The following is a 26,353-nucleotide window of genomic DNA, read 5'->3' on the forward strand; positions in this document are numbered from 1 at the left end:
CATACGTAGAGTGGGCACTTCGTCTGCAGCAGAACCTTAAGGGCTGGTTCCAGGGAAGCCACGCTCATACCATAGAGGACATCACCTAGCTAGTACTCTTAGAACAGTTCTTTAACCACACCCCTCCGGTAGTACGGGATTGGGTGCGAGATAAGCGACCACAGACTGTACAGCAAGCGGCTACTTTGGCTGATGAATATCTGGACTCTCAAAGGTCAGGCGAAAGCGAGCGCTATCCACTATCTCGGCCCAGTTTACCAGCCTCTAACCCAACTTCAGTACCTCAGTGGTCTGCCTCTAGACCCCCAACCCGACCCAACCCTCCTAACGGACCTAAGTGCTATACCTGTAACCAAACCAGTCATCTGCAGCGATATTGTCCTACCTGATCCACGAGGTACCGAGAGACTGCTCATCCATCCAGACCAGTGGCTCATTGCTTCCAGAACGAGCCCAACCATCGAGATGTTCAGGAAGAGTGTGGCAAACTTTTTGAGGCTGATCCCATCCAAGCTGCTGCCGGAGATAATCGGCAGCACCATCGTCAGGCAGTATGGGATAATGGGCAGCTGGCCCAGGGACTCCACGATTCCGGGGCTACGATTACCCTCATCCAGCCTCACATGATTCCCCAGTTGGCCTGGACCAGCCAGACTGTTGCAGTCAGGGTAGCAGGGGGCAAGGTGCTACGTTTATTCACCACCCAAGTCCTCTTGGATTGGGGCTCAGGGGAGCGACAAGTGCGAGTGGGATTACTACGTGAGTTACCCGCAGAAGTATTTTTGGGGAATGATTTGGGGCATTTGACTTCCTCATATGCCCCAGAGGCCGCCATGGCTGTGACCACCCGACGTCAGAGCCAACTTCAAGGCAACTCCACTCCTATGGGGACCCAGGTAAGACCAAAACCTCCTACATTACCCCGACTTGACAACCCTGTGTCCTGGGATTCTCCCTCCAACATTAGGCAAGATACTCAAGATGACCCAACTTTAGCTGGTTATCGGGACAGGGTGGGCAAGGATCCAGGGGGGTTGGGGGAAGACAGAATAGAGTGGGAGGGAGGGTTTCTTTATCGTTACACTGAGGGAATGGGTACCAGGAAGCGACAGGGTCCCCACAAGCAGCTAGTTGTACCCCAGAAATACAGACGGGAGCTATTGCGGCTGGCTCACCATATCCCCTTGGCCGGACATTTAGGGATAGCTAAGACCCGGAGTCGGTTGTCTCATGCGTTCTTCTGGCCCAGGTTACATGCTGAGGTGCGAGAATACTGCCGGACCTGTGAGACTTGTCAGAAAGTAGGGAAGACGGGATCACCCAAAAGCCTCGCTGCAACCCCTGCCGATCATTAGAGAACCCTTTAGCCGCATAGCGGTTGATATTATAGGCCCACTGGCCCGCCCCAGTGCCACTGGGAAGAAGCATATTCTTATGGTAGTGGATTATGCCACCCGCTACCCGGAGGCCATTCCCTTATCCAATATCCAGGCTGATACAGTAGCAGATGCCTTACTGCGGGTATGCACTAGGGTAGGGTTTCCCCAGGAGATATTGTCCGATCAGGGTACCCAGTTCACAGCCGAGCTGACGCAGCAGCTCTGGCGTCTCTGTGGGATTAAACCCTTCCAGAGCGCCCCCTACCACCCTCAGACTAACGGGCTGTGTGAGAGATTTAACGGGACCCTGAAGCAGCTGCTTCGGGCCTTTGTGGAGAGTAGGAAGGATTGGGAGAAATATCTTCCTCATCTACTGTTCGCCTATAGAGAGGTACCCCACAGGGTTTTCCCCATTTGAGCTGTTGTATGGGCGAAGGGTTAGGGGGCCCTTAGACTTAGTGAGGGCCCAGTAGGAGGGGGTAGAGGATCCAGAAGGCCTCCCCATCCTTAGTTATGTCTTGGAACTCAGAGAGCGCCTGTGGGAACTTGCCGATCTAGTCCATGAGAATATGCAATCGGCCCAGAGTCAGCAGAAGGTTTGGTATGATCGGTCTGCGCGGAATCGCACCTTTTATATCGGACAGAAAGTCCTGGTACTAAAACCCCTGAAGCAGAATAAATTACAAGCCTCCTGGCAGGGCCCTTATCAGGTGGTAAAACAGCTGTGCGATACCACCTACGTGGTTGCCAGCTGTGCAGACACAAACATTAAGAGGATGTTCCATATTAATATGATGAAGGCCTATCATGAGAGGACTGAGGCCGTAGCCGCCATATGCGCGCCTGCCACCGGGGACTCTGAATATCTACCGATGCTGGAGCTTCCCAAAATCAGTAACTGTTCCAGGGGTGTGGAAGAAATATGGCTAGGAGATAGATTAGGATCCCAAGAACGAGAACAGGCCAGAGAATTGCTCCAGGACTGGCAGATGTTCTCGGCACTCCCTGGGTACACTCACATAGCTGTGCACAAGGTAGAGACCCTGAGACAACCAGCCTATAGGATTCCTGGAGCAGTGCAAGAAGGGATGAGAGCGGAGATTAGGGAGATGCTTGAGTTAGGGGTGATCGAATCATCAGCAAGCCCCTGGGCTTCCCCTGTAGTATTAGTCCCAAAACGGGATGGCACGACCCGATTTTGTGTGGACTATAGGCGACTGAATGACTGTACTGTGACAGATGCCTACCCTATGCCCCGAGTGGACGAATTGCTGGACAAAATAGCTCAGGGACATTATCTGACGACTATTGACTTATGTAAGGGCTACTGGCAGATTCCCTTGGAAGCGGAAGCAATTCCAAAGTCGGCCTTCATCACCCCGTTCGGCCTTTACCAGTTTCGGGTAATGCCATTCAGGATGAAGAATGCTATGGCTACCTTCCAGCGGATGATAGATGAACTCCTCGATGGTCTGCAAGATTTTGCATGCGCATATCTTGATGACATCGCAATCTATAGCCAGACATGGGAGGAACAGCTTAGACACCTGGGAATAGTGCTAGATAGGATCCGAGCCGCTAACCTGACCCTGAAGCCGGACAAATGTAATATCGGGATGTCTGAGGTGCAATATCTGGGACATAGAGTGGGATGTGGGAAGCAGAGGCCAGAACCTGCAAAAATTGAGGCCGCCCTAAACTGGCCAGTTCCCAGAACCAAGACCCAGGTACTTGCATTTTTAGGGACAGCAGGGTACTACAGGAAGTTTGTACCCCACTGTGACGGATCCTATCCCACACTCCGCTGAGTGCTTCCGTCAGTAATACTGCTTCCTCCAGTCTGACCATCAGAGAGATATATTATTATAGCTGCATTGAATACAAGTCTAGCCAAAAATAGCTTGTAGAATCTTGACTGCTTTATTGGACAGAACACAGCCTTTTTATACACATTTAACACAAGGGGTTAGATAACGAGGTAGGGCTGACTCATGGATACTCCCCCCTCCCCTCTAGCAAAAACTTAAAAGACAATTATATAATTAACATGTTAATTAACACAACACTTAAGGCAGCCCTGGTGCCAGACAGTTCGTCTCCGCAGGTCAATGTGATCAGCTCTTTCAAGAATCATGTTTTGTTCAGAATTAACAACCAAATAACAGGGTGAATGTGGACAGAAAAAGGTCCTTGCAGACAGTGTCCGCGACAGTGCCCCCCCCGTCCCATAGTCCGGCAGACCCAACTAGATCCACCACGGGTCAGCTTGGGGCTGTCCGGGAGAGTTTTATAGTTCAGTTTGCCGGGAAAGTCCATCAGCGTTCCCATTCTGCTTTCCTGGCCGTTACTGTATGGTAAAATTGTAAGGCTGCAGTGCCAAGCTCCATCATAACAATCGTCCATTATCCCCGGAGACCCGATTAAGCCAGATTAATGGATTGTGGTCGGTGAGCACCATAAAAAATCGTCCGTAGAGATAAGGTTGGAATTTCTTGAGAGCCCACACCAGCGCCAAACACTCCTTCTCCACGGCTACATAACCAACTTCCCTGGGTAGCAGCTTCCAACTGATGTAGGCCACTGGGTGCTCACCGCCATCAGGTCCTACTTGGCTCAGTACTGCCCCCAGCCCAAATGTAGAGGCATCTGTGTGGACACAAAAACGTTTGGTTGGGTCAGGGGCAGCTAGAACAGGAGCTGAAATTAGTGCATTCTTTAATCGTTGGAAGGCAGCTTCACACTCGGGGGACCACTATACCTGTCGGGAAAGGTGCTTCTTAGTCAGGTCTGTCAGGGGCTTAGCGATGGAACTATATTGCGGGACACATTTCCTATAGTACCCAGCTGTGCCGAGGAACGCCAGGACCTGGGTTTTAGTACGGGGGGTCGGCCACTTGGCAACTGCCTCAATCTTAGCAGGCTCGGGTCGTAGTTGTCCACTGCCTACTCAATGTCCAAGGTACTGTACCTCGGACATCCCTATGCTGCATTTCTCTGGCTTAAGGGTTAGTCCTGCAGCTTTGATGCGGTCTAACATGACACCCAGGTGAACCAGATGGTCCTCCCAGGTATCACTGTAGATCGCAATGTCGTCCAGATATGCACAAGCATAGTCCTGGAGGCCATCAAGGAGTTGGTCTACCATCCTCTGGAAAGTCCCTTTGCATAGGTCAAAGGTTGTCAGGAATTTTCCCCGAGCAATGCGATCTAACAGATCATCGACCCGGGACATAAGGTAAGGATCAGTGGTGCTGCACTCATTTAATCTGCGGTAGTCTACAGAGAAGCGAGTTGTGCCATCCCGCTTCGGTACAAGGACCACCAGGGAAGCCCAGGGGCTGCTGGATGGCTCAATGACTCCCAACTCAAGCATCTCCTTAATCTCATGACGCATCCCCTCTCACTGCGTCAGGTATCCGGTAAGCCGCCTGTCTTAGTGGCAGTTGTCCCAGGGTCTCCACACAGTGCACTACCATAGTAGTGTACCCAGGGACTGTGGAGAACATTTCCCTTCTCTGACTAAGGACCTGTCTAGCTTGTTCTCTCCGCGTCGGCCCTAGCTGGTCGTCAAGCTTTATCGTCTCTATCCCTGCAGTAATTCTGTTTAGCTTCGGGAGCACCAGCAGGGGAAGATTCTCAGAATCTTCCACAGCTGGAGCACATATAGCGGCCACCTCTCCTGATCTTTCCCAGTGTGCTTTCAACATGTTCACATGAAAGGTCCGTCGGACTCTTTCATCCAAACATTTAGCCACTAGGTAGGTTGTGTCAGAGCTTTGACACAACCCGGTAAGGTCCCTGTCAAGTGGCCTGTGACTTGTCCTGCTTGGTTGGCCTGAGGGCAAGAACCTTCTGCCCAACCTCCAGAGTGCGGTTCCGAGCAGTATGATCGTACCATAGTTTCTGCCGCCTTTGGGCAGCCCGAAGGCTCTCCTGGACGGTGTCCGTGAGCTCCTTCACTCTGTCCCTAAACTCAATAACGTATGCTACAATAAAGGACCCTTGGGGATTAATTCCCCCTTCCCAGTGGGCTCTGACTAGATCTAGGGGCCCCCTCACCCGCCTCCCATACAGTAACTTAAACGTGGAGAACCCGGTAGATTCCTGCGGCACCTCCCGATAAGCAAAGAGAGGGTGTGGCAGATATCTCTCCCAATCCCTGTGAGAGGTTGCAAATGTCCTAAGCTGTTCCAATGTTCCATTGAACCTCTCACACAGTCCGTTGGTCTGGGGGTGATAGGGAGAGCTCTGTAGGGGTTTTATCCCACAGAGCCTCCATAACTGCTGAGTGAGCTCAGCAGTGAACTGGGTCCCCTGGTCAGAGATGATTTCCCGAGGGAAACCCACCCTGGCAAAGATCCGGAGCAAAGCATCAGCCACAGTTTCTGCATGGATATTTGCCAGGGGAATGGCCTCCGGGTACCGGGTGGCATAATCCACCACAGTAAGGATATATCTCTTCCCAAAAGGACTAGGTTGGGGCAATGGTCCAACCAGGTCTACGGCAATGTGGCTAAAGGGTTCATCAATGATTGGTAAAGGGTGTAGGAGAGCTTTCAGTGGGCCCCCATGCGTACCCACTCGCTGGCATGTGTCACAGGTCCGGCAATACTGTCAGACATCCCCTGTAATCCCTGGCCAAAAAAAGACTGTGTCAGATGGTGGAGCTTCCGGGACATCCCCAGGTGTCTGACTAAGGGTATGTCATGCCCAATGCGCAGCAGGTCATGCCGATATTTCTGCGGCACAACCAGCTGCCGCTTGGGTGGATGGGAGGCTGTCTTTCCCTCAGTAACCCGATAGAGTAATCCCTGGACCCACTCTATCCGCTCCCTCTCCAACCCCCCAGGGTCCAATCCTGCTCTTTCCCTATAGCTAGCTAGGTAAGGGTCGCTAAGAATTGCCTGAGCAAAGTCTTGGGGAGAAGCCCAAGTCGGGGTAGGAATAGCTGGGGTAGTACAGTCTAGGTCAGGGGTGACAGGTCTTACCTGGGTCCCATCCTCGAGGGAGCGCACCTCCATCTGGGCTTGCTGGCGGGTGGTAACAGGGTAGGCTTCCGGGGATACATCCAGGGAGAAGGCTGAATTTAAACGTCCCAAATCATTGCCCAACAAAACCTCTGCAGGTGAGTTCTGCATTATTCCCACTTCCACTTCTTTGGCCCCCAAACCCCAATCAAGGTGAACCCTGGCAGTGGGGACCCGCATAACATTTCCCCCGGCCACCCGCACAGCCACAGACCGTCCCGTCTGCTTTGCCAGGTTTATCATTCGGGACTGTATCAGGGTAATAGTAGCTCCCGTGTCCCGCAGTCCCTGGACAGCCTGACCATTAATCCACACGGCTTGTCGATGGTGCAAACGATTATCTGTAGTGGCAGCTTGCACAGGGTCTGCCTCATGTAGAATTCCAATATTCTCCTCACTTGGGTAAGTCACATCATCTCTTTCCAGACAGTGTGCAGCAGCCTGGGCAGGTCCAAGGGGCCTGTTGTTCCGCGCATCCTGGGAAACATTCTGTGGACAATGCCTCCTAACATGCCCTGCTTGGTTGAATCTGTAGCAGAGGTCCCCTTTTCCTCGTGAAGATGATAGCTGAGTGGGGCCGGGGATCGACGGCTGGTGTGGAGGGGCAACGCTCTGTGGAATGTTGGGGACAGCCTTAGCTGGGGTCTTAGGCTCTGGTTGTACAGTCCGCCTTGAATCCACGTATTGGTCAGCTAGGGTGGCAGCTTCATCTACTGTGACTGGCCACCGATCCTTTACCCAGTCTCTAACTTCATGTAGGGTATGATCGCAGAATTGTTCCAGGAGGATTAGCTGGAGCGCATCTGCCATGGTAACAGCTTGGCACCCGGTCATCCAACTCTTCACTGCTTGGGTCATTTGATGAGCCCATTCTGTGTAAGGCTCTCTCTCCTTTCGGCGGAGGTTGCAAAACCTCAAACGGTGTGCCTCTGGAGTAATGCCGAAGCGAGCCAATAGTCTTTTTTTAACCCGGTCATAGTCCTGGCTGATCTCGTCAGGGACATTATTGTACGCCTCTGCAGCCCTTCCTGTGAGCATCTGACCAGGAGCGTGACCCAATCTGCTTTATTGACACCTTGGAGACCGCATTGCCGCTCAAAAATTTGCAGGTAAACATCCATCTCATCTTCACCATCTTGAAACATGCGGAAGGCTGGATAGGGTAGCTTTTTGCGGGCTGCTGGAGCTTCCCAGCTGAACATAACTGACGCTCCTTGGTCCTGCTGGAGTTCAGCCATTCGCAGCTGGGACACCTCTCATAACACTTGACTGATAACCTCCTACTGGGGGTGAGTACCATACAAGGCCAGTCGCCACTGGACGTCACGCTGGAACTCTGTCGCCTCTGAGATATCTGCTGGTGGGTTGCTGGCCTGGTTAATCTCCATTAGTTTGGTGATGAGAGTTGCTTTGGATTTGTTGCTGGAGACTTTTCCATGGGCTTCCAAGAGATCCTTCAAGGTGCTGTGCTTGAGTCTGGCGTAGTGATGTTCCATCTGCTGTTAGGATCAGGGGGTCCCGGTGGTGATTTGGGTGTGCCTAGGCAAGAGAAAGCATCCCACAGCTTGCCACCAATTGTGACAGATCCTATCCCACACTCCGCTGAGTGCTTCCGTCAGTAATACTGCTTCCTCCAGTCTGACCATCAGAGAGATATATTATTATAGCTGCATTGAATACAAGCCTAGCCGAAAATAGCTTGTAGAATCTTGACTGCTTTATTGCACAGAACACAGCCTTTTTATACACATTTAACACAAGGGGTTAGATAATGAGGTAGGGCTGACTCATGGATACTCCCCCCTCCCCTCTAGCAAAAACTTAAAAGACAATTATATAATTAACATGTTAATTAACACAACACTTAAGGCAGCCCTGGTGACCAGACAGTTCATCTCCGCAGGTCAATGTGATCAGCTCTTTCAAGAATCATGTATTGTAAAGAATTAACAACCAAATAACAGGGTGAATGTGGACAGAAAAAGGTCCTTGCAGCCAGTGTCCGCGACACCCACTATAGTGACATAGCCAAACCCCTGATGGACCTGACCAAAAATACTCTCCCTAGACAGGTCCTGTGGTCCCCGGAGTGCGAGACAGCATTTCATCAGTTAAAAAACGCCCTAACACAAGATCCCATACTGGCGGCACCCGATCCTAACAAACGCTTTGTCATTCATACAGATGCCTCCATGTTCGGACTGGGAGCTGTACTAAGTCAAGTTGGCGATGACGGGAAAGAGCACCAGGTGGCGTATCTCAGCTGCAAGTTGTTACCCCGTGAAGTTGGATATGCTGCAGTGGAAAAAGAGTGTTTGGCCTTAGTCTGGGCTTTAAAGAAATTGCAGCCCTATGTGTATGGACGCTCTTTTACCGTCATGACGGACCACAATCCCTTGATATGGCTTAACCGGGTGGCGGGAGAGAACGGCCGATTACTAAGGTGGAACCTGGCTTTGCAACCGTACAATTTCACCATACAATATCGGCCAGGGCCTCAAAACGGGAATGTGGGTGGGTTATCCCGGCAGACGGACCTGGAACCTTAAGACTACTTTTCCAACATCCTCGAGTTGACCCGTTCGGGGTCCCGCTGTGGCTGTTGGACTGTTTCCCAGGGGGGGGAGTATTGTCATGAACCTTGGAATACTGGATTATCATGAAGCTTGGAATACTGCAGTATTTCTCCTCTGATTCATAATGCTGGGACAAATACTGTTAGGAGATGCTGATGTCAATTCCAGCCACCTGTCTGTCTGTTGCCTGCTAGAATGTGTATTGTAAATAAGTCTAGTATGGGATCTAAGAGTCATTAGATTTCCATTGTTGTTTGTGTTAATTAACTCTGCTATTGTGCGAAGAAGAGTTCGGTGTTGATTTGTGATAATGTTGATTGTGTTTTCTGAGCTACAAGACGGCCAGTCTGGCCTAAAGGTCATGACTGAGTCATCTAGGCTGTCTAAAGGGATTAGTTAATTAGCCCATGTTAATTAGGTTTCTGGTCACAGGTGTATGTTCAGAGTAATATGAGCAGGAGGTATGCACCTCCTCTTTTACTGTATAAAAGAGCCTGTATTCCTTTCAATAAAAGAGATCCCTGTTTGAACTTACATACAGCCTGCCTGGTGTTTGTTCTGAGCTATCACAACTGGATTCGAATGGCACATAGCTGTAGTTCTAATCCTGGAGCATCGGATGAATGAACCATCAGACGTTGCGATCTGCAATCTGATTCTATAGCAGCAGAGGACTGTCGGGAGAGTGGAACTGAGTGAGCAGGGGCTCGTTACATTGGTCATCTCCTCTAAAATCCAATCCTCTTTCGGCAAGAAAAGTTATGACACTAAACAACTGATTTACTAGGTTTTGACCATAGCTTGTCAGCTTTTCAATCTCTTGTTGCATTTTATGGTCAATCTGACCCTCCAGTTTAGAGTATTTGGCTGTATCAATCACAGCATGAATATGGTTTTGAGACTGTTCATGTGATGAAATTCATTCACTGGCATGTTTCCAGTCGCTGAAGCCATCATTGGAAAATGCATTTTGTGATGCACCAAACAATTTGCAGTCAAAACAGTAGATTCTGCCGGTGTTTTTTGAGTAGCAGAGCCACTTTCTTTCAATCTTGTCTCCATTGGGACAGTTAAGCATAAACATGTCGATAGTACAGCAACGTCCGTCTTTAAATGACGTTGCAAACCCTTCATTCCTCAGTTGTTTCAGAGGCTTTCTCACTGACACATTTCCATTTTTTGACCAGTACTCCCGCATCTCAATAGTAGATATGTTGGGCCACAAACCAATGTCAGTTATGAAACCTGCTTGTTCCACAAATTCAGGCACTATATCAAATGCTTCTACAGTAGGCTCCACAGTATGGAGGCTAGGCAGCAAACCAGTATTTTGGCCTGGTTTCTGGTTTCTCCACCTCCATGGGCACTGGTGTTGTTTCTAGTGGTGTTAGTGGATCAGAAGACACTACTGCATCAGATTCAGAGACTAAGTCAGAGGTACTTTGAGCAGGAATCACTTCCTGAGAAGATGTACCAGCAGGTTCCTCAGAAGATCCACTTCTAGGTATAAGAAAACCAGTAATTCTTGGTATTCTGCATAGTTTTTCCTCCAACCCCTGCTTCTTCTTTCACTTCTGTGCACCACTCAGAGATTTTGACATATTGAGGGCTTATAGGCTCTTCAAAAAATAGATGTAACTGACACCTGCATTATAAAAATAAATTATGCTCTGTACAGTCTCTTATTACCTTATAATAAATGCTTATATGTTGTAGTGTTCAGTAGTAAAATGCCAGACTCCCAAACCACTCTTTTTTCCCCCTCATGTTCCAGTCATGTACACTGCTCTATGCACATTACCCATCCAATAGTCCATCTTAGGAGTGAGCAAAAGAGGGTGGCTACATTCCTTCACATAATACAGTAGGACCATGAAGAAGGAACTCATACATCCTCTAACAGAAAGTCAGATCACAGCACCCACAAAAGGGAGATTTGGACGAAGCTGAGAGCAAGAGAATGACTTTTTTTTTGGTTAAGAATATAATTTATATACCAGGGGTCTTGAATTAAAATTTATGGAGGTCTCAGCAGTGTTTAGATCACATTAGCAGACCCCCTTCACAGCAGTCCCATGGTGTCATCAGTTCCTTTTCGTGTCACAGCGCCCCATTACATTGCAGCCTCCTGATATCACAGCACCCCATTACATTGCAGCCTCCTCATATCACAGCGCCCCATTACATTGCAGCCACTTCACATCACAGCACCCCATTACATTGCAGCCTCTTCACATCACAGCGCCCCATTACATTGCAGCCGCTTAATATCACAGCGCCCCATTACATTGCAGCCTCTTCACATGACAGCCCCCATTACATTGCAGCCTCTTCACATCACAGCGCCCCATTACATTGCAGCGTCCTCATATCATAGCGCCCCATTACATTGCAGCCTCTTCACATCACAGCCCCCATTACATTGCAGCCTCTTCACATCACAGCGCCCCATTACATTGCGGGCTCTTCACATCACAGCGCCCCATTACATTGCGGCCTCCTCATATCACAGCGCCCAATTACATTGCAGCCTCTTCACTTCACAGCGCCAAATTACATTGCGGCCTCTTCACATTGCAGCCTCTTCACATCACAGCCCCCCATTACATTGCAGCCTCTTCACATCACAGCACCCCATTACATTGCAGCCTCTTCACATCACAGCCCCCATTACATTGCGGCCTCTTCACATCACAGCCCCCCATTACATTGTGGCCTCTTCACATCACAGCACCCCATTACATTGCAGCCTCTTCACATCACAGCCCCCCATTACATTGCTGCCTCTTCACATCACAGCGCCCCATTACATTGCGGCCTCTTCACATCACAGCGCCCCATTACATTGCGGCCTCCTCATATCACAGTGCCCCATTACATTGCAGCCTCTTCGCAATGTAATGGGGCGCTGTGATGTGAAGAGGCTGCAATGTAATGGGGCGCTGTGATATGAGGAGGCCGCAATGTAATGGGGCGCTGTGATGTGAAGAGGCCGCAATGTAATGGGGCGCTGTGATGTGAAGTGACCGAAGTGACATTGCGGCCTCTTCACATCACAGCCCCCCATTACATTGCGGCCTCTTCACATCACAGCCCCCCATTACTCCTCCTCCGCTTCTCCGCTCCTTCGAGTCTGATCAGGTACACTACACAGCACTGCATGCATAGCAAGGGGCGGGGCCAGAGCATCAGTGGAGCTCAAGGCCCCACCCACCCACGGCCCACTCCTCAGTCAAATGAAAAAAATAAGGCACTGGCACTGTGGGTGCCATGCGTGCCGCGGCTGACATAACATTCAGCGCCGATTTGCGGGCAGCGCGCAGGGTTATTTGGCAGCTCTGCTTTGGGCCCCAAGCAATGACCGGGCCCCGGGCAGCTGCCCCGTTTGCCCTGCGCTAAAGATGGATCTGCAGGCAGCTGTAGTATTTACAAGTTAGTGTAGTGCATCCTCTACACAGTGTGCACCTAAATATACCCGAAGAAAATTGCTGTTGTTCTGATCCCTTTAATACCACAGGCAGGCAGCTACATTATTTGCAGTTAGTGTACTGTGTCCTCTGGACAGTATGCACCTAAAGCTACCTGAAGAAAATTGGTGGTGTTCTTCTGATCCTATTAGTACCACAGGCAGCTGCAGTATTTACAAGTTAGTGTAGTGCATCCTCTGCACAGTGTGCACCTAAAGCTACATGAAGAAAATGAGTGGTGTTCTTCTGATCCTATTAGTACCGCAGGCAGCTGCAGTATTTACAAGTTAGTGCAGTGCGTGCTCTGCACAGTGCGCACCTAAAGCTACCTGAAAACAATTGCTGTTGTTCTGATCCTATAAATACCACGGGCAGGCGGCTACATTATTTACAGTTAGTGTACTGTGTCCTCTGCACAGTGTGCACCTAAAGCTACCTGAAGACAATTGCTGTTGTTCTGATCCTATTAATACCACAGGCAGGCAGCTGCAGTATTTACAGTTAGTGTACTGTGTCCTCTGCACAGTATGCACCTAAAGCTACCTGAAGAAAATTGGTGGTGTTCTTCTGATCCTATTACTACCGCAGGCAGCTGCAGTATATACAGTTAGTGTACTGCATCCTCTGCACAGTGTGCACCTAAAGCTACCTGAAGACAATTGCTGTTGTTCTGATCCTATTAATACCACAGGCAATCAGCTACAGTATTTACAGTTAGTGTACTCTGTCCTCTGAACAGTGTGCACCTAAAGCTACCTGAAGAAAATTGCTGGTGTTCTTCTGATCCTATTAGTCCTATTAGCTAGAGTATTTACAGTTAGTGTAGTGCGTCCTCTGCACAGTGTGCACCTAAAGCTACCTGAAGAAAATTGGTGATGTTCTTCTGATCCTATTAGCACCATAGGCAGCTGCAGTATTTACAAGTTAGTGTAGTGCGTCCTCTGCACAGTGTGCACCTAAAGCTACCTGGAGAACATTGGTGGTGTTCTTCTGATCCTATTAGTACCGCAGGCAGCTGCAGTATTTACAAATGAGTGTAGTGTGTCCTCTGCACAGTGTCCACCTAAAGCTACCTGAAGAAAATTGGTGGTGTTCTTCTGATCCTATTAGTACCGCAGGTAGCTGCAGTATTTACAAGTTAGTGTAGTGCGTCCTCTGCACAGTGTGCACCTAAAGCTACCTGAAGAAAATTGGTGGTGTTCTTCTGATCCTATTAGTACCGCAGGCAGCTGCAGTATTTACAAGTTAGTGTAGTGCGTCCTCTGAACAGTGTGCACCTAATGCCCCGTACACACGGTCGGACTTTGTTCGGACATTCCGACAACAAAATCCTAGGGTTTTTTCCGACGGATGTTGGCTCAAACTTGTTTTGCGTACACACGGTCACACAAAGTTGTCGGAATTTCCGATCGCCAACAACGCGGTGACGTCAAGCACGTACGACGAGACTAGAAAAGGCCAGTTCAGAACCAAGCGCGGCACCCTTTGGGCTCCTTTTGCTAATCTCGTGTTAGTAAAAGTTTGGTGAGAGACAATTCGTGCTTTTTCAGACTCGTGGCTTTCAGATCGTTTTCTGCCGTTCAGTTTGTGCTTGTGGGTTTGTATCTGCTCTTCAGTGCGTGCAAGCAAGTTCCGCGTGACTTTAAGTAGTCATTGTGTTCTTGTTCGTTCGTTACTGTTTTTCAGGTCGCTCTTCACAGGCCTTGCTGTTCTTCAGTGCGTTCTGTTACTTCGTTCTGAGCAGCCGACCGTTTTCTAGCCATGTTGCGTATACGTACTCCTCGTAGAGTTCGTGCTGTGCGGGGGCTTGGTGTTGGGGTCCTGACCTTGACACAAGTCCAGTCCATGAACAGGGTGGGGAGGAGTTCATGGACCAAGAATTGGTTGCTTCAGCGTGACCAGTTCTCTCATATGCTTATGCTCCGTGAGAATAATCCTGATGATTTCAGGAACTTTCTCAGGATGACGGACCCCGTGTTTCACCGTCTGCTGGCTTCGCTGACCCCTTATATTAGCAGGCAGGATACCTGCATGAGGCAAGCCATCACTCCGGAGCAGAGGCTCGTCGCTACCCTGCGGTACTTGGCGACAGGGAGAAGCCTGCAGGACCTCAAGTTCTCGACAGGCATCTCCCCCCAGGCTCTGGGGATCATCATCCCAGAGACCTGTTCTGCCATCATGCAGGTCCTGCAGAAGGAGTATATGAAGGTAAGATTTTTATCCTTTAATCTCACATTTTTTTGTATTTAGTGATTGATAATATATTGTATTTCTTTCCTCATTCCCTAATTACCATGATTGGAATATGCTGTGAATGTCCCCTTTGTCCTTATGCATGCTGGATTTGTATGTAATTAATTTTTTAGTCCTTCATACAGATTGGCCTTCAATAACCTCCCCAGCATGTTCTCCTGCCCTATATTCACCTCATGTAGTCATTTAACAATGTATTTTAGCAGCTCCATAGTAGTGCTTTACCCCAAACACCCCCTAAAATGTTTTGAAATGTGATTTGTGCTTTAAATTCAGGCAGAGTGCCTGAGACTTTTTTGTGGTGTCCCCAAATCATTTTTATTAACCCTCCCTCCCCCCAACTGCTAAGTCAGCTGATCCCAATTCTCTATCTATCCTGAATCATCTATCTGGTGACTTTTCCAAACCCATACACACTATACCCATCTCTTTTGTGCTCAGATTTATGGATGAATTACCCAAAGCATGTAGTGCAAGGGCCTGCCTGTATACTTTCAAATGGTACTGTTGAAACTTTTTAGATCCTATTATTATCTTGACAGGTAATAGCAGAATGTCCAAATGTCCTCAAATGTGTACAGTGTGTATTTATATCTTTGTATTATGACACTTCTTACCTGTCCAGTGGGCTGCCAATAGTGTAACTAAGGAGGAGCTGTTCCAAGTAATACCCTGTATTTAGGCATTCATCTCTCAATGAAGTGTAGAGGGTTACCTGTCCAAGATTTCCCCACCCCCCCATAATGTTAGAAATGGCCCATGAGAGGGGGGGATATGATAGGTGTACCTTATACTTTGGTGTTAATTTCCCCTTAATAAATGCTATCTGGAGGTTGGCCAAGAATGTTCATGTCTAATCTGCTTGCCATGTTTATGTGCAAAAATATTAATTTATTTTTGTTTTCCTCAACAGTTTCCTTCCACGCCACAGGAATGGCAGACTGTGGCCTCCCACTTTGCCCAGCGGTGGGACTTTCCTAACTGCGGAGGGGCAATTGATGGGAAACACGTCCACATCGTCCCACCACCCAACTCGGGGTCGTACTATTTCAACTATAAGGGGTTAAATAGTATTGTGATGTTGGTGGTGGTGTCGGCTAATTACGACTTCTTGTATGTGGACGTGGGGAAGAATGGCCGGATGTCCGATGGTGGAGTCATCGCCCAGACGGAGTTCTACAGGCATCTCCATAATGGCAGCTTGGACTTGCCACCTCCAGACGACAATGTGGAAGGACTCCCATTTGTGTTCGTTGCTGATGAAGCATTTGTGCTGGGGGACCATCTTATGCGGCCATTCCCTATGAGGACCCTCACCCCGGAACAGAGGGTTTTTAATTACTGGCTAGCCAGAGCCAGAAGAGTGGTGGAGAACACATTTGAAATCCTGGCCAACCGGTTCCGCCTATTTCTGACACCCATCCATATGGCGGAGTATAAACTTAATCATATAATCATGGCGTGCTGTATTCTCCATAAGTTTTTACGCAAACATTCTGCCAACTATGCTGGCTCAGTTGGGCCTGAGGCCGGAATGATACATGAAACAACACTGACGGCGCTTGAAAGTGGCCGTCCTGGCTAGCCCTCCCTGAGTGCCCGTGATGTCCGGTTACGATACCTGGAGTTCTTTGCGGGTAGGGGGGCCATCAATATGCCAGCAAATTTGTGAAGCCTTTATCAAATAAAAAAGCTAAAAAAAGAAAATCTTTGTGGAAATTTACTGCTTGTGTTTGTTTTAGCTGACCCTGATAGAAATGTGTTGAGTACAGGAAATAGCGTGATTGGGTAACCTTATACAAAGCACTGTTGGTTGTTATTTACTAAAGGCAAAGACACTTTGCACTACAAGTGCACTGAAACTTCACTTGTAGTGCAAAGAGGATTTGCCCTTAGGAAATAACCCCCATTTTCACAGAAAACACCAATTACATCACCAACAAAGTGTTTTAGCGTTGACACAATAATCCACACATTGTTGCTTAACAATCTCTTTAATACCTGCACAATCACATGTGCATTTCGAAAAGGTTTTTCTAACAAACCACATGTTTGTTGTATACCAATTTTTGGGGTAACATTATAAAACAGATAAATGTCCATTTAAGCTAAAACAGGCATGTGTAAAACCAACAAGAAAGACACAAATCTTGAACTTACAAAGTTCACATTTGGTAGAACTTGAAGGCAATATCAGACATGAGTATTTAGGGAACTGTGTTTGATATTGCGTTCAGATGGGGTGAAGTCACCCCAGGAAAAGCCAAATTTGGAATATGTACACAAATTTCCCAATGTCAACATGTGCTAGCTGCCATCACGGGGGGATCAAGGGACGTGTTTTGGGGGAGAAACCCCTTCCTCTCAGCTACTTTATTATTGAGGAAGCGGTTGCATCCTCCAAATTAGGCTTTTCTACAAATCTTTCAAACATTTTGAACATTGGAGCACACCAAAAAACAAAGGGATTGGGAGGGGTTTTAAACTCGCCCCAAAACATCAATGATGTTTTTATTTTTTACAATAACATCATTGATGTTTTTCTTGAGGTTTTCCAATTGTAAATTACACCCCATGATCTCCCCGATCAGGATCTGGGCACTTTCTGATGTGAAACGATCTGTTTTGCTGAGGCTTCGGTCAGTCACAGAAGGAGCAGTGGAGAAGGTGGCCGTCTGACCGATGTGTTCAGACAATTTTTTAGTCTGCAGCCCCAAGGTCTGATCGGTTCCAGCAACCATCGCCAGCGTCTGATTCACATGGTGCAGGATAACCTAGGTGCAAGATCAGACTTGGACACCTTTCCCACCGAAAATCCTCTGGGTTACTGGGTCTTTAGGATGGATCACTGGCCAGAGCTTGCACAATATGCAATTGAGTTACTGGCCTGTCCTGCATCCAGCGTTCTTTCAGAACACACAGTGTTGTGGCACCAGCACCAATGCCCAAGGCCCAATTTTTCAGCCCCTGTTTAACAGGGGCATGTAATTACAATTTTTGATGCAATACTTTGCAGCAGTGCTCATTCCTGCGCTCCAACTAGAGTATCTGTGAGGGGTTGCAGTGTTGTGGCACCAGTCCCCAAGGCCCAATTTTCAGCTCCTGTTTAACAGGGGCGTAAAATTACAATTTTTGATGCAATACTTTACAGCAGGGCTCATTCCTGTGCTCCAACTATAGCATCTGTGAGGGGTTGCAGTGTTGTGGCAATTTTTCTGCCCCTGTTTAACAGGGGCGTGTAATTACAATTTTTGATGCAATACTTTGCAGCAGGGCTCATTCCTGTGCTCCAACTATAGCATCTGTGAGGGGTTGCAGTGTTGTGGCACCAGTGCCTAAGGCCCAATTTTTCTGCCCCTGTTCAACAGGGACATGTAATTACAATTCTTGATCTAATATTTCACAGCAGGGCCCATTCCTGCGCCCACAAAGAGTAACTGTGAGGGCTTACAGTGTTGTGGCAACTCCACCACCACCACCAAAGGCCCAATTTTTCTACCACTGTTCAACAATGGCATGTAATTACAATTCTTGATCTAATATTTCACAGCAGGGCCCGTTCCTGCACCCACCAAGAGTAAATGTGAGGGCTTACAGTGTTGTGGCAACACCAACACCTAAGGCCCCAATTTCTGCAGAGTATATAGGGCAGGCCCCTACTTTCAACCATCCAACTTACAAAGGACTCCTACTTGCAAACAGAAGGAGAAAACAGGAAGTGAGATGAAATCTACCCCTAGGAAGGGAAATTCTCTCCTGTAAGAGTTAATATGGGAAAAACATGTCTCCTCTTCCCTGATGCTTTATCACCAATCCTTGTTTCACTAAAAACCCAAAATTTTCAAAAAACATTTGACATTGGGACAGAAAGTGAGGTGAAATCTTCTGAAGAGGTGCACAGACAGCAAAACAAATGTTACAGGGGTGATAACCCTTCCCTATGTTTTCCAAAAAGCTTAAAAATAGATTTTGGCTTTACAAATGTACCAGTTCAAAATTACAAACAGATTCTACTTAACAACAAACCTACAGTCCCTGTCTTGTTTGCACCACCTGTAAACTGCTGTTCAGAGTATATAGGACCTGGGAGCCCCACGCCTTTCCTTTTTTAATTTGGGTGCGGGGTTCCCTTAATATCCATACAAGACTCAAAGGACCTGGTAATGGACTGGGGGGGTACTCATGCCGTTTGTCTCACTGATTTTCATCCATATTGCCAGGACCGGACATTGCATTAAAGCCGCAAGCAGTTATAAATGACTTTTATTCCTTTTAAAACTGTCATTTTGTGCAGGGACTGTTCTAAGCTCGGGAAACACGTGCCACTTTACAGGCATACTATAGACACCCCCCAGGTACGATATTTAAAGGAATATTTCACTTTTTTTTTCACTTTAAGCATCATTAAAATCACTGCTCCTGAAAAAATGGCCGTTTTTATAACTTTTTTTGCATTGATACATGTTCCCTGGGGCAGGACTCGGCTCCCCAAACCCTTTTTAGAACAATAACTTGCATATTAGCCTTTAAAATTAGCACTTTTGATTTTGAACGTTCGAGTCCCATAGACCTTAATGGGGTTCTTAAGTTCGCACAAACTTTCGGTCCGTTCGCAGGTTCTGGTGTGAACCGAACCGGGGGGTGTTCGGCTCATCTCTATTCCAGATCAATGATGTCAATTAGGTATCTGGTGTAGCTTTCTTCCAAAAGGGTATTAAGGTTTGTTAATGCCTACCATTCACTGAGGGAGCGGCCTGCTTCAGTTCCAAATTGATCCTTGTCCAGCTATGGCCATAATTGGCCAGCTATGGCCACTAGTGGCCCCTTCCACAATTATTGTTAATCCAGTCCATGTGCACCTCAGGTTGATGTCCCCCCGGCACGGGGAGGCCCCCTGACATGTCTTGGTCTCTGGGCATATTCTGCCAGGCTCTCTGGTTGACCGACAGCTAGTGTGCCGGTTTGTGAATGCGCAGTTTGCCTCTCTCCGTTTGCCTGGGACTTCCACCCTTATCTCCATGTCGGCAGCCTTGCGACATCTGACGTCGCTGCATCCTAGTACGCGGACACACTGGACACCGCTCGGCCGGGGGATCGGCTTTCTGACACCCCCTAGCCAGCTCAATAGCCCTGCAGGTTGCTTCTTTAGTCTCACAGCATCAGATGTGCTACAAAGGCCCGCCCGCTTTGGGCGTTTCCCTCTCCCAGCTTCTGTCACTGTGATTAGTCTACTATTGGACACTTCTGCTAAAGTGGGAGTTTTCTCCCAAGCCTTTTCCACATAAATACAGGCTATCAGGGTCACTCTATTACTGCACAGCCAGACTACACATCTCTGTGAGCTGCTCCACCATTACATGCAATTACCTGCCATCTCAAGTAAGCCTTTTGAACTATTTCTATGCCATTTGGTATCATGAGAATCCCTGAGGGCTATGACTTTTTGATTCTTTACTCATTGTTGCCTTCTTACATGCTACTTACTAATGTATGGTTTCTTCATGTTCAATCCACGTATTATATGCCAGCATCGAGACATAGTCTTTATTGCTGGCATGTAATGCTGTATTCAGGCAGGTTTTTTATTCATTACCACACTATTAAATATACATTATGGACTATATCAACATTGATTTATTGTGTACTGTCTGGCCAATTTATTTATATCCAATTATATACATCTTTTGTTCAGGGGTTTTCTGTCTGTATCACATCTGATCTTTGTGGACGTCAACGTTTGTTTGCACACTTTGGCTTTCCAGGATGGTTCCTGGTGTTCATTGCCACTTTTCAATCAGCATTTTTGACTGATGCTAACTTCCCCTAGATTGATATACCCCCAAATATCTACCATTATTCAATTCTGGTTAACACGTTTGGTGGTTACGGAAGGGAGTGTCGCACCAGCCTTGAGTACAGCTCCACATGTGTATGTGCATCCATATACTGCATGGTCATTATTAGTAAGTGTTTTTAGATTCAAATTATTGGAAGGCAAACTGCCTCCCAATAACTGCCATAATGTGTGTTTTCCCATTCTTTGCATATGTACCGTTTGTTTATTAAAATTTTCTCTCATGCACTTTTATATTAGACTATACAACCTATCTTCATCCCTGAAGAAGGAATTTGGCAATTAACTCCGAAACATGTTGGGTCTTCTGAAAACCCTATGATTGATTTGGGCTTCTTATTTGGAGACCTTCTCTTATACTTCAGAATATAGCTGTATATCGTATTGTGTATATATGACCAGCATCATTGTTTTTTATGTGTATATTTTTGTATAAATACATTTTAAATACCTTTCTATATACTTGTTTTCTCACCACCTTATTCTCAACTAAACCCTTACCCATACAATTCCTGGGGCATCCCTCCCAATCTTTTTCTTTATTGTGGGATGTGGTTTGGGTTTTACTACTGTTATAATTTCAGGTAGTGTCAAACTTTCTATGAGCTGACAGAGAGGAGGAGGGGGGGCTGACAGAGAGGAGGGAGGCTGACAGAGGAGGGTGGCTGTGATTAGGGATGAGCCGAACACCCCCCGGTTCGGTTCGCACCAGAACCTGCGAACGGACCGAAAGTTCGCACGAACGTTAGAACCCCATTGACGTCTATGGGACTCGAACGTTCGAAATCAAAAGTGCTCATTTTAAAGGCTAATTTGCATGGTATTGTCCTAAAAAGGGTTTGGGGACCCGGGTCCTACCCCAGGGGACATGTATCAATGCAAAAAAAACTTTTAAAAACGGCCGTTTTTTCGGGAGCAGTGATTTTAATGATGCTTAAAGTAAAAAAAAAAAAAAGTGAAATATTCCTTTAAATATCGTACCTGGGGGGTGTCTATAGTATGCCTGTAAAGTGACGCGTGTTTCCCATGTTTAGAACAGTCCCTGCACCAAATGTCATTTTTAAAGGAAAAAATCTCATTTAAAACTGCTTGCGGGTTTAATGTCATGTCGGGTCATGGCAATATGGATGAAAATCAGTGAGACAAACGGCATGGGTACCCCCCAGTCCATTACCAGGCCCTTTGGGTCTTGTATGGATATTAAGGGGAACCCCGCACCCAAATTAAAATAAGGAAAGGTGTGGGGCCACCAGGCCCTATATACTCTGAACAGCAGTATACAGGCGGTGCAAACAAGACAGGGACTGTAGGTTTGTTGTTAAGTAGAATCTCTTTGTAATTTTGAACATTTTTAACGTGTTTAGCTCCAGCCAAAAAATCTTTTCTAAGCTTTTTGGAAAACATAGGGAAGGGTTATCACCCCTGTGACATTTGTTTTGCTGTCTTTCCTCCTCTTCAGAAGATTTCACCTCACTTTTTTGTCCCAATGAAAAATGTTTTTTGAAAATTTGGGTTTTTTTGTGGAACAAGGATTGGAAAGCATCAGTGGAAAGGACAAATTGTTTTCCCATATTAACTCTTACAGGAGAGAATTTCCCTTCCTAGGGGTAGATTTCATCTCACTTCCTGTTGTCTCCTTCCGTTTGCAAGTAGGAGTCGTTTGTAAGTTAGATGTTTGAAAGTAGGGTCCTGCCCTATATACTCAGCAGAAATTTGGGCCTTAGGTGTTGCTGTGGCCACAACACTGTAAGCCCTCACAGGGCCCTGCTGTGAAATATTAGATCAAGAATTGTAATTACATGCCCCTGTTGAACAGGAGCTGAAAAATTAGGCCTTAGGCACTGGTGCTGGTGCAACAACACTGCAACCCCTCACAGACACTCTAGTTGGAACGCAGGAACGAGCCCTGCTGCAAAGTATTGCTTCAAAAATTGTAATTACACGCCCCTGTTAGACAGGGGCAGAAAAATTGGGCCTTAGGCACTGGTGCCACAACACTGCAACCCCTCACAGACACTCTAGTTGGAACGCAGGAACGAGCCCTGCTGCAAAGTATTGCATCAAAAATTGTAATTACACGCCCCTGTTAGACAGGGGCAGAAAAATTGGGCCTTAGGCACTGGTGCTGGTGCCACAACACTGCAACCCCTCACAGACACTCTAGTTGGAACGCGCCCTGCTGCAAAGTATTGCATCAAAAATTGTAATTACACGCCCCTGTTAGACGAGGAGGATGAGGACGGCTTGGTCATCCACTCGACCAAGTCTTCCGCATGTTGCGGCTCAACACGGCCAGCTGCCGAAAAAAAGGCCAAGCGTGTCCCATGGCCACGTGCTGATGAGGATGCACCGTCTCCACGACCAGCACTAGACACAGAGCCTGCTTGCCCTCTCTTATTGGCTTGTGACTGTCTGCCTCTCCTTCTTGGCCTTCCAGACATACTAATGGCCTGTAGCTGCACTAAGCTGGGATAGAACACCTGTAATTTTCTTCAGGTAGCTTTATATACTGTAACCAGACAAGCCTGCCTGTCAGTAGGAAGATAACAGGAACGGATCTAGCTGAACACTGTGAGCAGGACGCACTGTACTAAATGTAAATAGTCTAGCTGCCTGACCGTGGTACTAATAGGATCAAATAGAACACCTGTAATTTTCTTCAGGTAGCTTTATATACTGTAACCAGACAAGCCTGCCTGTCAGTAGGAAGATAACAGGAACGGATCTAGCTGAACACTGTGAGCAGGACGCACTGTACTAAATGTAAATAGTCTAGCTGCCTGACTATGGTACTAAAAGGATCAAATAGAACACCTGTAATTTTCTTCAGGTAGCTTTATATACTGTAACCAGACAAGCCTGCCTGTCAGTAGGAAGATAACAGGAACGGATCTAGCTGAACACTGTGAGCAGGACGCACTGTACTAAATGTAAATAGTCTAGCTGCCTGACCGTGGTACTAATAGGATCAAATAGAACACCTGTAATTTTCTTCAGGTAGCTTTATATACTGTAACCAGACAAGCCTGCCTGTCAGTAGGAAGATAACAGGAACGGATCTAGCTGAACACTGTGAGCAGGACGCACTGCACTAAATGTAAATAGTCTAGAAGATAACAGGAACGGATCTAGCTGAACACTGTGAGCAGGACGCACTGCACTAAATGTAAATAGCAGGAACGGCTCTAGCTGAACACTGTGAGCAGGACGCACTGCACTAAATGTAAATAGCAGGAACGGATCTAGCTGAACACAGTGAGCAGGACGCACTGCACTAAATGTAAATAGCAGGAACGGATCTAGCTGAACACTGTGAGCAGGACGCACTGCACTAAATGTAAATAGCAGGAACGGATCTAGCTGAACACTGTGAGCAGGACGCACTGTACTAAATGTAAATAGTCTAGCTGCCTGACCGTGGTACTAATAGGATCAAATAGAACACCTGTAATTTTCTTCAGGTAGCTTTATATACTGTAACCAGACAAGCCTGCCTGTCAGTAGGAAGATAACAGGAACGGATCTAGCTGAACACTGTGAGCAGGACGCACTGCACTAAATGTAAATAGCAGGAACGGATCTAGCTGAACACTGTGAGCAGGACGCACTGCACTAAATGTAAATAGCAGAAACGGATCTAGCTGAACACTGTGAGCAGGACGCACTGCACTAAATGTAAATAGCAGGAACGGATCTAGCTGAACACTGTGAGCAGGACGCACTGTACTAAATGTAAATAGTCTAGCTGCCTGACCGTGGTACTAATAGGATCAAATAGAACACCTGTAATTTTCTTCAGGTAGCTTTATATACTGTAACCAGACAAGCCTGCCTGTCAGTAGGAAGATAACAGGAACGGATCTAGCTGAACACTGTGAGCAGGACGCACTGCACTAAATGTAAATAGCAGGAACGGATCTAGCTGAACACTGTGAGCAGGACGCACTGCACTAAATGTAAATTGCAGGAACGGATCTAGCTGAACACTGTGAGCAGGACGCACTGCACTAAATGTAAATAGCAGGAACGGATCTAGCTGAACACTGTGAGCAGGACGCACTGCACTAAATGTAAATAGCAGGAACGGATCTAGCTGAACACTGTGAGCAGGACGCACTGTACTAAATGTAAATAGTCTAGCTGCCTGACCGTGGTACTAATAGGATCAAATAGAACACCTGTAATTTTCTTCAGGTAGCTTTATATACTGTAACCAGACAAGCCTGCCTGTCAGTAGGAAGATAACAGGAACGGATCTAGCTGAACACTGTGAGCAGGACGCACTGCACTAAATGTAAATAGTCTAGAAGATAACAGGAACGGATCTAGCTGAACACTGTGAGCAGGACGCACTGCACTAAATGTAAATAGCAGGAACGGCTCTAGCTGAACACTGTGAGCAGGACGCACTGCACTAAATGTAAATAGCAGGAACGGATCTAGCTGAACACAGTGAGCAGGACGCACTGCACTAAATGTAAATAGCAGGAACGGATCTAGCTGAACACTGTGAGCAGGATGCACTGCACTAAATGTAAATAGCAGGAACGGATCTAGCTGAACACTGTGAGCAGGACGCACTGTACTAAATGTAAATAGTCTAGCTGCCTGACCGTGGTACTAATAGGATCAAATAGAACACCTGTAATTTTCTTCAGGTAGCTTTATATACTGTAACCAGACAAGCCTGCCTGTCAGTAGGAAGATAACAGGAACGGATCTAGCTGAACACTGTGAGCAGGACGCACTGCACTAAATGTAAATAGCAGGAACGGATCTAGCTGAACACTGTGAGCAGGACGCACTGCACTAAATGTAAATAGCAGGAACGGATCTAGCTGAACACTGTGAGCAGGACGCACTGCACTAAATGTAAATAGCAGGAACGGATCTAGCTGAACACTGTGAGCAGGACGCACTGTACTAAATGTAAATAGTCTAGCTGCCTGACCGTGGTACTAATAGGATCAAATAGAACACCTGTAATTTTCTTCAGGTAGCTTTATATACTGTAACCAGACAAGCCTGCCTGTCAGTAGGAAGATAACAGGAACGGATCTAGCTGAACACTGTGAGCAGGACGCACTGCACTAAATGTAAATAGCAGGAACGGATCTAGCTGAACACTGTGAGCAGGACGCACTGCACTAAATGTAAATTGCAGTAACGGATCTAGCTGAACACTGTGAGCAGGACGCACTGCACTAAATGTAAATAGCAGGAACCGATCTAGCTGAACACTGTGAGCAGGACGCACTGCACTAAATGTAAATAGCAGGAACGGATCTAGCTGAACACTGTGAGCAGGACGCACTGTACTAAATGTAAATAGTCTAGCTGCCTGACCGTGGTACTAATAGGATCAAATAGAACACCTGTAATTTTCTTCAGGTAGCTTTATATACTGTAACCAGACAAGCCTGCCTGTCAGTAGGAAGATAACAGGAACGGATCTAGCTGAACACTGTGAGCAGGACGCACTGCACTAAATGTAAATAGTCTAGCTGCCTGACCGTGGTACTAATAGGATCAAATAGAACACCTGTAATTTTCTTCAGGTAGCTTTATATACTGTAACCAGACAAGCCTGCCTGTCAGTAGGAAGATAACAGGAATGGATCTAGCTGAACACTGTGAGCAGGACGCACTGCACTAAATGTAAATAGTCTAGAAGATAACAGGAACGGATCTAGCTGAACACTGTGAGCAGGACGCACTGCACTAAATGTAAATAGCAGGAACGGATCTAGCTGAACACTGTGAGCAGGACGCACTGCACTAAATGTAAATAGCAGGA

At 47.1% G+C, this 26,353-nt stretch overlaps 1 protein-coding gene across 2 annotated transcripts in view; it reads left to right on the forward strand.

Annotated features, from left to right (window-relative positions):
- TMC4 (transmembrane channel like 4) overlaps positions 1-26,353 on the forward strand; it is a 1,453,434-nt gene that overhangs the window by 1,324,757 nt on the left and 102,324 nt on the right. The window contains exon 16 of one of the 2 annotated variants that reach the window (XM_073602283.1): positions 8,591-9,321. The exons of the other annotated variant lie outside the window; for it this stretch is intronic. Coding sequence (XP_073458384.1) covers positions 8,591-8,623 — 33 coding nt within the window. The 3' untranslated portion in view covers positions 8,624-9,321. Of the gene's footprint in view, positions 1-8,590; positions 9,322-26,353 lie in introns of those variants that run through there. 2 annotated transcript variants of the gene reach the window in all.

The sequence above is a fragment of the Aquarana catesbeiana genome, linkage group LG10 (assembly GCF_042186555.1).
Source record: "Aquarana catesbeiana isolate 2022-GZ linkage group LG10, ASM4218655v1, whole genome shotgun sequence".
NCBI classification, from domain to species: Eukaryota; Metazoa; Chordata; class Amphibia; order Anura; family Ranidae; genus Aquarana; species Aquarana catesbeiana.